Genomic DNA, 13,880 nt, shown 5'->3' with positions numbered 1-13,880 from the left:
GTTACTGATGTATTAGAACTTTATGTCATATTGTACAGATGTGTGCTGAAGAGATATTTTGTAAAGTACTGAGCAGAAATGTATATACACTATTGTAACTGTTTTGATGTGTATAATTTAACAGGGAGATTAACTAGGAAAACTTCAGAAGACTAGTTGAGATTAAGTTACTTTATGGCTGGGCCATAAACAAAAGAGATGTTACCTTTCAGTTTCAGTGCAAAAGGAGACATAATGCCTAGAACTAGAAGGTTTTTTTGTATTGTCTTTAAATGTAAAGGAATGTAAATTATTTTAGAACTTCCACCATTTGCCAAAAGATCTGAGGTTTATGTATGTTCACAGGTAGATGCTAACAGCTTCATCATTGGGGGTTTTCACCTGGGAAAGTCAGATGACAAGAAGTGATGTCATGCTGCAAGCTACCTCATCAGTAATATCTGAAATATTAATTTAAGAACTCTCTGTGAGAGAGATTGGGCATTTTGTATTTTGTGTTTGACCTGACAGCATCAGCTGGAAGACCCATTCACCACATCTGTCTTGCCTTGCTCGCTTAGATACAGTCAGGAATATAGTGAAGTATAGCTTAGATGTTTTCTTTATTTATTTGAGACTGTCCTGCAATGTTATTTTAAGAATTTCCTGTGATTTTGAACTGTGATGTTACTATAATTATTTAACTGAGTATTTTCTTGTTCTTCTGTTATTTATTATTAAATATATTTAAACCTTTCATTGTAGCTGATATTTGTGAGACATATTTAAGTTCTGAGAGTACTTGCATATTTATTTGGTGACACTGTGGGCCACTCCTAATAGCCTTGCTCGTGGTCAAACTACCATATGGATTACTAGTATCATTACACAGTAAGATTGGACACCCTTTGTTAAGGGCCTTAAAATAGCTGATAAAGAGTTGGCTGCTGGCAGTAATAACTACCTTATAGTCTGGGCAAAAGGGGCCATAGCTAGTAAACCTGTGCCAGCCTTTCCCAGGTGTGTGTGTGTGTGTGTGTGTGTGTGTGTGTGTGTGTGTGTAAATCAATCCTCAAAGAGTGTGTGTGCTTGTGTGTGTATAAATCAAACCTCAAAGAGTGTGTGTGCGTGTGTGTCAGCTACTTGGGCAGGAACATGAAGCAGTGGTTGGACAGAGAGGGTGCTGGAGGTCTTGGATTAGCCACTCAGCTGAGATCTCAAGCCTATAGCTGAGGCAGTGGGGAGTCTTATTGGGGATCTGGAGAAACCAGCCTTAGACTGACTGTGGTCAATGTGTGCTTTTAGGGGAAATTGCACTTGGTGAGGATTGAGGCTCCTTGATTACTGTTGCCAGTGCTAGGGCATCACATATATTGATGGGCCGTGGTGGGATATCCACATCACATATTGATTGATGCATTTGTAATAAATTAACAGTAGAATAGCGTGGTGGGCTCCTTATAAATGGAGGGAGGAATGTCTCCTTTCCTTTGCCTGCCCTGTTTATTAGTTTCTGACTACATGGGTGGCTGTCATGCTCAAGTCGTGGCATTTCATATTGTAGAAGCAACCCCTATGAACTATATAATGATAATTTGAATAGAACATTGCTCACCTTGAACATAGTTGATATCTGCGTCATTTGTTTTATAGAACGAGGTGGCTTCTTTGAGGCTACCTTTTTGAGTATAGCTCAAGGTGTGCATGCCCTCTCTGGCTGTAACATGGAAGCACTTTGGCAGAGTTAAGTAATGCACACTCCGATTTCATTCTTTTTTTCTTTAAAAACTATTTCTTTAGTCCCCATGATAGCTGACCATCTAGCCTTCTCCACAATGGTCCATCTATTCCCCATCACTGTGGGAGACACTTCTAGTTGTAACAGCCTGCTATGCCCTCCGTGTTTGTGAGCACCTACACATATTCCATGAAGACCACGACATTGAAATGGCAGAGCCATGCATAGGGCTCAGGCCCATATGCTGCATGCTATACCTTCTTCTCTCCAGTACGTGTCATGGGTTGCAATACCTCCCTCTCCCTAAGATGGCTAAACAGTGGCTCTAATTCCCACTTTCTGTCATTAGCTCATCCACTGCCCAGGTTGTGTAGGTCAAAATCAGGAGTATATTCTCTGAAAAATGCAACAGGCTTGGGATTCCCATTTCTTCACCACCCAAGTTGTACGTTGTGTTACAACTGAAAGAAAACACATTTGCCAAGGACATAAAATTATAAACTTGGAGGATTTCTTACAGAATATCCTACTGCCACTGCCATTACACTGGAACATTTCAGACAAGGGCAATGTAGAAAGTGATAATGCAGTAACTACACAAAGCATACTGAAGGTCATCTGATACACTAAGTACTCAGAGATTGTTATGTTTCACTCTGAAGTGCTCCTTGCAGTTTCTAGAATGTTTGTATAGAATTCAAAGTAGTTTTATTTAAAAATGGCCAGTGTAGCCCAGAACAAAGTTTATAGGCAGAAATCCCTGAGAAACAGTCCATCTAAAGGACGCTGCACTCATGGATTAGAGATGAAAAGTTTTATAGTCTAGAAGACCAGGTAGCAAATGACTATCACATTGCTAAAACACATGTAGGCTGCCACCCCTAGAGGAATATGTAGGCACCATTACAGTCAAGGCCCAGTGTCAAAGCTTCAAGAACAGCTGTATACTCTCCTAAGGACAAACTTGGAATAAAGATTCTAAGACTCTTGGTAAGAAAACCTAAAGGCCAGTCCACAATCCAGTCTATTTATAAACAGTTTTAAGGATGGGAACAGCTAATAGATGGTGGGAACTTGTTCCAACAGATAGGAATGATGATGGAAACAATCTTATAGCTCATGGCAGTTTTGATAACAGGATACCTGCAAGAACATTTGTTATTTCTAAGCACGCTCTCACTTTCATATAATTTCAGTACCAGCAGAGTCCTTAAAAGCAAGATCACTCATAGCTTAGTACCCCAAGCATAGCCTGTCCTTAACGTATCTATATGTAATTGAAACAAAACCTAAAGCTTTAAGATGCTCAGGATAGAACATTTTCGTGTATGCGGGCATTCTCCAGGAAAATTTCCTAAGAACATCTTCTATCAACCACAAATCTTCCCTAGTGTGTTTCAGAACATGGCATTATAGTCAGTTATTTGCCAAATATATACAATACACATCCCAGCAAAAATATACAATGATCTTGTGAACATGGTCTTAAATGTTAAACCAATAGTTCGTAACTTCCTAGACCTGACAAATGCTGCATTATTCTTAAAAGATAGGTCATTATTTGCCTTAATCCCCAGATCTGTTATAGTTTGTTAATATAGGTATGTCTACCTTATTATCATTAGGTCCAAAATATAACACTGTGCATTTAGCAATATGCAGGGCCAGGGAGAGACCATGGTCCTTTAACCGTGAATGAATATACTCCAAGCATGCATGTTTATGTCATCTGTACACTTGGATAGTCAGTGTTTGCAACATTAGGGTAGAAAAGAGATAACAATGTTAGATAGAATAGGGCCCAAAACTGAGAATTGTGGGATCCCACTGCAGACTGAGACCCAGCTAGAGGCATGACTTTGCCTGATCCCTGTTTCTGCCCATGAATCCATTTCTGAATCTACCTGATTATACATAGGTTTATGCCCCTGCATTTAATATAAGGTCTTGAGGTGTGTTACCAAATAGCCTTTAGCCTTTTAATGAGACAGAAAAAAGACACCAAGATGGCAAATAATTTATTTAAATTGTATTAATTGGGTCAGCGCAGCAAATACTTTATTCATGTTTTGTTTACTGGGTAAGTCGTACATGGTAGATCTAGTCCTTAAGACATTTTTCTGAAATATGAGAGTTGGCGAGTGATTATCCTTTGTGGACTGTTAAACTTAATACTGTTGGGAGGACATGAATATTTTATTGTGACAACTTTAGCTGATATGAATATTCTAAGGTCTTCAGATGATCTTATGAAAAAGTAGTTGTCCAGCAGGTAAAACCTGTTTGAGGCCAGCAATGACCATTCAAAATGATCAATAAAATCCAGAAAGCTGAGGAAAGGAAGTGAAATGCAAGTTTCATGAGCTACATGCTGTACAAGCTGTTTAATAGAAAGAGAAAGGTAAATTAAATCCTCATTTAAGGAAATAACTGCTAGTCCTTGTGTAACAATTAATTCCAGAAAACAGGATTACCACTTTTCATTACACACAAGCTTTTTATATATTTAAATGAAACAGATACTTTTACTTACACTAATTCTAGGGCTAAAATATAAGAAATATGAACAAATATCCTGAACTAGATTCTATTTTAGGACATTATGCATTCCCACTTTTGTTTTATGCTTTCAGTTAATGAGCTGCGGGAATTTAAACATTTTTTTTTTGATATTTCTGTAATTTGTAAAGCAAAGTACTTTGATACTCATTGAATCCTTTTTCCTGAGAAATGGTATCACACTGTGGAGAAGCTAATCTAATTTTTGCTGTTAACCCCCATATGATTTATGTCACCTGGTACATAAGATTTGTTGCACGGAGAGTGGTACCTGATTCCTGGCAAGAGTAGCAAAAATGTTTACTGGTCCTGAGAGATGAAGGTATATCACTAAAGGTAATACAGGTGAATTGGTGAACTGGCACATTTCTGTGACATGTCCGCTGCTGTAGACACTTGGACAAGAAATGGAGTACACTCTACATTCACATTTGGGGAAATTTCTCTCTCTTTCGTTCCATGTGTTATTTGGAGTACACTTGGAAAATATTCCAATTTCCCAGACTACTGTATGTTACTATGGGTTATATTAATATCAGTAGAAAATGGAAATTAAACCGTCAACAAATATTTCAATCTTGAATGTTGATATTAGATTTTAAGCGTCTATATCACATTATCAGATGATGACAAGAGCGAATGCACTTTCATCGAACCGATAATGTCGAAACCACAAAAACGCAAACGATCAGGCAAAGTCATGCCTGTAGCTGGGTCTCAGTCTGCACTTGTTCAGAACTCATTGTAAGCACTAAATAAGTAACAAATTACTACAGCACTCATCTTTCCTCACTTGTCTAGAGAAAAACAGTTTTTAGTACTTAATAAATAAGGACCTATTCAGGCATGTCTAATGGTCAGCTCCCGGTGTTTTCTCCTGTCTACCTGATGAAGCTGGGCATCTTGGGACAATGCAGCAATTGCCTCATGTACACAGACAACCCTTTCCTCCTACCACCCAACACTACGACCTGTGAGAGATGCACTTATATAGCCAAACTGGAAGCAAAGCTCTCTTCACCGAAGACTGGACTAGACAGTCAAGAGGAGAAGGTAAACACTTGCACTGCACCACACTCATCACATTGTCCCTCAAAACCTACACCACCAAAACACACACACAGAAGCACAAAACACACACCTACACTTGCGGTGGCTCTCAGTACAAATCTGCCCAAACAACAGAGACCTCCAAAGCAGAAATGCAAGCAACCTCCACCCCCCAACACAACCCAGATGACACATAGTCCACATACTCAGTGTGCCACTCAACTACAGCCCATAAGGCATAACGTACCCAACACTCTAGTCATAGGTGACTCTATAGTCAGGCACACTGATGTTCCACTCACCAGGCTAAACAAGGGAAAAGTTATTGTCATCTGCCTGTCAGGTGCCAGGATCCGCCACATAACGCACGCACTCAGGTCACTCCACAACAAGTACAAATATGACTCTGTCATTGTCCATGTTGGTGTGAATGACCTGAGGTGTACCTCCCTGGACTACAAGAAAAGAGACATGGAGGAGCTCTCCGATCTTGTAGCCCAGGCAGGTATGACCCTAGCCCTGAGTAGAATCCTGCCATCACCCAGAATGATACCACAGTACAAGGACAAAATGATTGACTTTAACAATTGGCTAAGCTTCTGGTGTCATTCTAAGGGAATCCAGTATCTGTCTGCCTGGGAGAACATCGACATCTGTGCAGTGACAGAGACCTGGTTCAAAGCTCCAGAGAGCACCCCTGCATTACCAGGCTATTATTCATACCACTCCTTTTGGCCACCAAACCCAGACCAAAACACTAAAGGTGGAGGCGTGTCCATATTCATTAAGGATATCCACATCTCCAAGCTAGTTGCTCAGCATAATGCATCCGAGATTATCCAAGTTCAACTAACTCTGGGCAAAACCGCAATCCAGATTGCAGCTTGCTACAGACCCCCCACCATGCCCCAGGATTCTCACTCCTTTTTTCTTGATACACTGGAAAATATTAAGGTACAACCCAACACTCTAATAATGGGTGATTTCAACTACCCTACCATTAACTGGGGAAACTACTCATGCACCAACTCTTTTGCTCAACGTTTTCTGGAAATCATCAATTCCAATGCCTTGGATCAACTTATCCACACCCCCATCAGGGGCAGCAATATCCTAGACCTGGTCATCACCAACATGGGTGACCGATATTCCACACCAGAGGTCAGCTCCTCGTTGGTCAGATCCGACCACAAGCTAATCACTGTAGACATTCACATCCCGCCCCCATTAGGAAAACAACCATAAAAAATTTCTCCAAAGCCAACTTCACACTTCTTAAGACAGAAGTGGCAAACTTCACGACACCCATGCAGATGGACAATAGAGGTACAAATGCTGAATCCTACACAAATGCACTTTATAAGCACTTACACGAGTGCATGAATCGTGCTATCCCTAACAGAACCAAGATGCTATCCTCCAAAAAAAGGAAGCCAATCTGGTGGTCTTCTGCCATAAACAAACTCTACAACAGAAGAAAGAAACTGTTGCAAAAAAGAGTAAAATCCCACAATTGGAGGAACTCCCTGTCAGCCTCAGTAAGAAGCTGAGATCCCTCATAAAATCCTCCAAAGCTAGTTATGAAAACAAAATCGCCACTGATTCTAAAGACAACCACAAAACATTCTATAACTATGTCAAGAATCTCAATGGCAACACTCAGATCTGCTCTGAGTTACAGCACAATGACACTAAATATACAGACCAAACTGATATTGCCAACATCCTGGCAGATAGGTTCAGTGCTTACTTTACCCCCTCTCACCTGCTAAAGGGCCCATCTTTATAAGGGAAGAATGCAAAGTTCCTGTAATCACGGCTGCACAGGTAAAAACCTCACTCTCCAAAGCCAAGAACACAGCATCCATGGGACCTGACAACATCCCAGGCTGCCTTCTACATGAACTACAGAATGAACTGGCACCCCACCTAAGTACCATGTTCAATCATAGCTTCACCTCAGGCTTTGTGCCCATTGAACGGTGCACCACGAAGGTTATCCCACTCTGCAAAGGGAGGGCCACAACAGACCCTGGGAACTACTGCCCCATTAGCCTGACGAGCCTGGTCTGCAAGGCCATGGAACGTATCATCATGGAACTCATAAACAAAGACATTGGAGATCTCCAAACTCTGGACCCCACACAGTTTGGGTTTGTAAAAGGCAGATCATGTCTCCTAAACCTGATAGACTTCTTTGAAGTAGTCACCAAAGCCATAGATGCGGGTAAGGTGGTTCACATAGCCTATCTAGATCTCGCAAAGGTCTTTGACAACATCCCCCACTCTGGAATTGTAGATAAACTCACTAAATTAAGTATAAATCCCTATGTCACAAGATGGGTTGCCAACTGACTTACTGACAGAACCCACACTGTGAAAGTAGCAGACTCCAAATCAGACTTCAGACCAGTGACAAGTGGAGTACCACAGGGTTCTGTCCTGGGTCCTCTCCTGTTTGGTATCTACTTCTCTGAAGTACAGGCTAACACAGAAGGTCTTTAGCTAACTAAATTCACAGATGACTGCAAACTAGGAGCCATAATTGAAACTCCTAACGATGTGGACATCCTACAAAAGGGCCTCACTGAGACAGATGCCTGGTGTCAAAGCCATGCTCTCAAGCTCAATGCCAAAAAGTGCATTGTCATCCCCTTTGGTAAAAACTCTGTACCCATAAACTACCACATAGGCAGTAGTCTACTTAACACCGAAAGTGTGATAAGAGACCTTGGGACACGGGTGAACAGTAGTCTCTCCTTTGATAATCACATCACCACAGTGGTCTTCTACGTGGCACACATCATCACAAAAGGTTTCTCATCCAGAAAAAAAGAGGTCATTGTTACCCTCTACTCATCACTCGTTAGACCCATTATAGAGTACAACGCCCCTTTTGGTATGTACCTCACAAGACATCTACAACAACTGGAAAGGCCGCAAAAATACCTCACAAAGAGGATTACTGGCCTCAAACAGATGCCTTACGCAGACTTTCTCAAAAAACTCCAGCTTTACTCCGTCGCATATCACCTACTCAGAGGCGATCTCTGCCTAACATACAAAGCTATGTCAAATCCAGAGCTGTTGGACATGCTCCACTTAAAGAAATCCCAATCTCTCCGAGCTACACGCTCTAGGGACCTAAACCTTGTCACCACAGTAAACAGAACATGCTGGAGGAATAGATTCCTGTCCCAGAGACTTCCCATACTCAGGAACAGACTACCTATCTATGTCAAACAGAGCTCTTCATTAGCACTCTTCAAGAAAAATCTTGATGGTTGGATGGGTAATAGGAAATTCACCCCAGGGATCACTTCTTTGGTTCTGCTTGACTACTACTAGCTACGGGAAAATAATTTTCTTGGGAGGCGAAAGCCAGGGTACCTTTTTGGCTAGGCTTGTATAGGCTCTAGGGCCAATAGCCTATTACCTACCTATGAACCTATGAACACGGAACAGCAAATTTTTTCCCAGGGAAAAAGTTCACTGCTCCATAAAAAAAAAAAAAAAAAAAAAAACTTTAAACACAAGATTAAGTGGTGGGCTTCGCCCCCCACACCCCCCTACTTAAATATACCATCTCCAAGATTGCACCATAGTGGAGGAAATGGCAAAGTCCTGAAGAAGGCCCAATGATTTTTTCCCTGGGGAAAAAAATTGATGGTCCGTGACTTTGCTATTTTCTCCTTTCGACATTATCAGATCGATGAAAGAGCATTCACTCTTTTCATTGTCCGATAAGACATTATAGACCCGCTTTTAATTTGGAGAACTGGTTGTTTGTTCATGGAAGATATCGTTTTCCAAGTAAAAAAAAAAAAAAAAAAAAAAACAAGCGCTGAATATAGAATAAACCCAAGAAAAAACAGAATCCAGCAGTCAGTTCCAACACAAGGGCTCCAAAATTCCAGGTTTATTTCAAAAACTGTTGTAAACTTATCCCACTTGCCAGATGTGAGACCAGGGTTCAATTCTCTGATGGTGGGTAAAGTATTTTTATTAGTTTTTAAGCTCATTTTTTTACAACTTTATGTTTAGAATTAATGAAGGAGTATTGGTAGGTGTGTCTTTTTTACATACAACAGCTACCATTGGTTGATTTTAAAGGATCTGTGAGTGAAAAATATTATTTATAGGTCTGCATGACTCTGACTGACTGTTCTGATGATGTTAATTCATTAAGACAAAAGCATAAGTGTTATGTTGAAAAGTTGGGTTTTTTGACAAGTTTTACAATGGTTTTTGAAATAAACCTGGAATTTTGGAGCCCTTGTGTTGGAACTGACTGTTGGATTCTGTTTTTTCTTATTTTCCAAGTAAGCTATAGTGGGGTTAAGACTACAAAATTATATTAGTCTGAATTAAATAAGACCTTCCTGTTTAAATTGGTCTGACACTTTATCACAGAGGTTTAACCATGTGCTGTCAGATCATCTAGATTTTACAGTAGTCCTGGGTTTGACTCACTCAGCCCCCATTAGCCAGCTGTAGGACTCTGAGCAAGTTAATTAAAATAGGCATTTCACCCACCTCGCCCTTGAAAAGGGACAGTGTGTCCAATGGGCTTACCTGGTTTACATTTTTTATGAGTGGTACCATTTTGGTGTTATTGTCCATATCTTTATGTTTTAAGAATTTATTTTCACTATTCTGCATTTTACATGATACATAGAAATTATGTTTAGTCACCTGACTATGACTTCCTTTCCTTCCAACATTCCAAGTTACCACTTCCTTTTTTCCCCAATGTACTTTTTTCACTATAATAAATGAAAGCTCTTATTGGTTTGAAAATATGTACATTGCTTGACTCTATCAAAGGATGAAATATAAGGAATTATTTGAACATTAATCTCTCCTTCTCTTATAAAATATTTTAATCTTTTGTTCAGAAATGTCCTTGTACTGCATATATTACAAAATCATGTTTTAACCTTTTTGTCGTTTCAGCATTACTTCATGGCTTTTTTCCAAGAATTACTCCGACTGCCTACCCTTGGGATTATAGTCACTCAGATAATACACAGGAACATGAAAGTGCTTGCTCAGCAGAAAATGATGACAGGTCCAAAGAAGGAAGCATAGCCAATGAGAAAACCTGAGGATCACAACTAAATAATGGCAGCTCTGCCAAAACGAGGCAAAGAGTCAAAAATGCACATATTTCTGAAAGATAGTTATGGCCTAAATTTAAATAAGACTGTATTATGGTTAATTCACAGTTTGACAATTTTCTACTTCATCCATTGACAGCAGTAAACTTACCTATACTATTTTTTCTGATTTAAATGGTGCCTGGATTAATGTTAACGTGTGTTTTTATCATGGATTAATTGACTAATTCTTTCCTGGTGAGTTTTACATGCTTGCAGTTTGATGAATGAGTTCTGTTCATAAATATAATACTACAGCTTCTTTAAAGAATTCTGGGGGGTGCCTTGACCCCCACTTTGACAAAATTGTTACTGTGTTCTACATAAAAATATATAATGCAATAAACATTAAAAGTAGATATTTTGTTGTCTGAACAGATCAAAAAGTTAATCATCCCACTAGTTGCACTTTTAGGTGCCTGGCTAATAAACAGTTTATTTGTTTGTTTGTTTGTTTGTTTATTTATTTATTTCCTTACTTACGTATTTATGCATGCATCTCTTATTTATTATACCGTTTTCTTATTCAGTGAGTGGATTACTCAGCTGATACTGTACAGGCTGAGGTGAGGATATCCCATTCCAAGCAAGCTACCAAACAAGTGTTCCTGTAGAACTGCTTTGGATTATGGGGAAAATTTCACTACATAGGCATCTACCATGTAACTCCAAATCTTGTAAAGATGTTCAGCTGGCCTTTATTACATAACTGTTCTGTTTCAGGCTGACATGAGTACACTTTCTTCCTATGTCCACTGACAATCAGTGAAAGAGCTTCCATAAATGTAAGGGGTTCTATTTCCCCTTCCTGCTTTAAATCCACAAACTACAAATCAGGAAGAAAGTGAAGTTTTAATATTAGAATGTTATATACCTACCCTAATGTTAGATCAGGATGGTCATTGTCATGCCACTCAACTGTCCAGATTTTCCCAGAATATCCAGATTTTTACCTCACAGCTTTGGTCTGTTCCTCGTACAATGTGTGGCTTTCTGGTAAATTAGAGAGGACTGAAGTCACTAAATAATGACAGACATTTGCATTTCAGAATTCATACAATTCAGAAGAATGCACGATAATACAAAATCTGTTAGCCTAGCTGTTTCGAAGTTTATAAGAGTGATATTAAAAATCAATCCCTATTTTTCAACCTTTGTCCCCCTATTATTTTTGGCTTGTCCATATGTCCAGCGTTAAGAGGTTGAGAGGAATGCTCATCGTTCATCCTCCTCCTCCTCCTCCTCATTAGTACTGAACCATCAGCGCTCACCCTACCCGTCACTGATCTAAACTTTCTGATGCTTCAACTCCTCAGCTTTATTCTAAATACCAAGCACTCAGCCTTCTTTCTCCAGATCTGGGTTAGGCTGCTCATAAGCAGAACATAAAAAACCTAACCAAACATCAAACATAAGCTGAATCCCATTCTACTAGGTTGGGGAAAAGTGGGTGGGAATGCCCAAAGAATGACCCGTGACCATGTGGCTCCATTGTTGTGGTAAGTCTGGCAGTTGGCTTAGAGTATTAAAGAGCTGCTAATCAGCTCTTTCCTGTGGTCCAGGGGTATAAGGCTTGATTCTCTTAGCCCCCATTGCCTAACTGTGTGACTCTGAGCAAGTCACATAACCAATCACCACTCACAGGCTGAGTCTGAAAAAGGTCCGTGGAGATCAGTGCTCTACCCCGTAAAACAAATATAAATAAATTAAAATAAAGTCCATAACTTTAAAACCTAGCATGATCATGTTCATCCTCCTCACCAACAAGATAATCCCATGCAGACCTTCCTGGGTGATACTGTGAAAAGCTTCTCCAAGTAACTGTGCACCTGGAATGAAAGATCACATCAAAATTTGAAACACCTTCTGAAGGTATTGAAGAGAAGTGTAAGCTGCAGCAGCTTATATATCATCTATAGAAGTATTTATAAAGGCTTGTGATGTAACAATTACACTTGTAGCATGAGCTATGGTTTTTTCGGTCCAGCTGTTAACTGCTGGCCCTCAGTTTTCATAACAATACTTGATACATTCAGATAACCACCTGGTAAACTGGTTCATCAGCATAAGACACAAATATTTGAGGGAGACATATGACATACTTGTATACTGACTAAAAACAGTTTAATTTCAGCTCTTCCTGTGTGAAAAAAGAAGCTGAGAGAAAAGGCCAGTAGCTCTACCAGAGTTAGTAAATTCAGTTACTGGTTAGTAAGTACACTACCCGGATGCCGGCAAAGAAGAAACTTTGAGAGCCTAAGAAAACACTGACTGAGAAGAGTTCTGCAGCTGTTTAGTAAAAATTCAAGTTCCAGCTTTCTTGCAAGACATGGCTTCTACTAATCTAGAGGAAAAAATAAATCAAATGTGCTCAGGGCTAATTAAAAAAAACAAAGCAATGAAAGATTTTATCAATTCAAATAATAAAAGGCTGGAAAAAATGGAAGAAGCTTTACGCAGCTATTTAGATGAACTGGCAAAACTGCAAAAATCAGAAGTGAAATGAAGAAAAGGCTGGCTGAGTAAGAGACAGCTCAAGAAGAGCTGTTTCAAAAATGGTAGAGTTAGAGAACAGAGCATGCATGGAAAACCTGAGATTTTGTGCTGTACCAGAAAAACTATGAGGAATAGACTGTATTAATTTTATGAAGGCACAGATAAGCAATTAGACTGATATTCCACAGGAGGATTTGTTAATTGAAAGGGCACATTGTTTGTATACTCCAAAGCTGGCCATGAGAAAACAGCCAAAACATTTATTAGTAAAGATGCAATCATACCAGCAGAAAGAGTTGATCCCGACAAAATTGTGCTAAAAGGGCAAAGTGTTAAAAACTGGAGGCAGGAGAGTGTTTGTGGAAAGGAATATCCTACTTGGAGGTATCCATGTCCAGGCCAACTCCCAAAGCGTTACCTTGCCCAGGGCTTCTGCTGATGCCCCCCCCCCCCACAAAGATATAGCTAAGAATCCTTCAGTAGATCTTTCTTGTGTACAGTGTCCTACTGTTTGTTTTTCACAGTGCTCAGTCCATTGGTCAGCATACTGTTAGAAACCAAATAAGTACCTCTAGGAGATTTTTTTATATTACATTTTTCTGCTTCATTGTTTGGCTATTGTTTAATACTGAATCTGTTTCTGATGAAAGTTTGTTAAAGTTAATAATTTTTGTGGTGTGGGGGAAATATTTTACCCAGAGCAGAACATGGACGTCTGTCCATATTGTGCTTTTTTTCATTCAGACGACACTCTACAGTCATAGTTTGCCTTTTTTTTTTTTTTTTTTTGAATAGTAGTAGGTCAGACTTGGATATAACGGAGTTGTCTAGGGCCCCCTCTTAAAAAGAGAATGATGGATCCACTGCAGGAGGATACTGATATGCTTGAAACAGAAGCT

General features: G+C 39.6%; 1 protein-coding gene across 1 annotated transcript in view; it reads left to right on the top strand.

Annotated features, from left to right (window-relative positions):
- Positions 1-10,929, top strand: part of LOC122806552 (very-long-chain 3-oxoacyl-CoA reductase-like) — a 389,647-nt gene extending 378,718 nt beyond the window's left edge. The window contains exon 11 of the mRNA XM_044077079.1: positions 10,283-10,929. Coding sequence (XP_043933014.1) covers positions 10,283-10,417 — 135 coding nt within the window. The 3' untranslated portion in view covers positions 10,418-10,929. The remainder of the gene's footprint in view (positions 1-10,282) is intronic.
- Positions 10,930-13,880: the final 2,951 nt, after the last annotated feature.

This window comes from Protopterus annectens, chromosome 7.part0 (genome assembly GCF_019279795.1).
Source record: "Protopterus annectens isolate FY-2018-M chromosome 7.part0, PAN1.0, whole genome shotgun sequence".
NCBI classification, from domain to species: domain Eukaryota; kingdom Metazoa; phylum Chordata; order Ceratodontiformes; family Protopteridae; genus Protopterus; species Protopterus annectens.
Note: the sequence above shows the minus strand (reverse complement) of the source record. Positions and strands in the feature narration are given on the sequence as shown.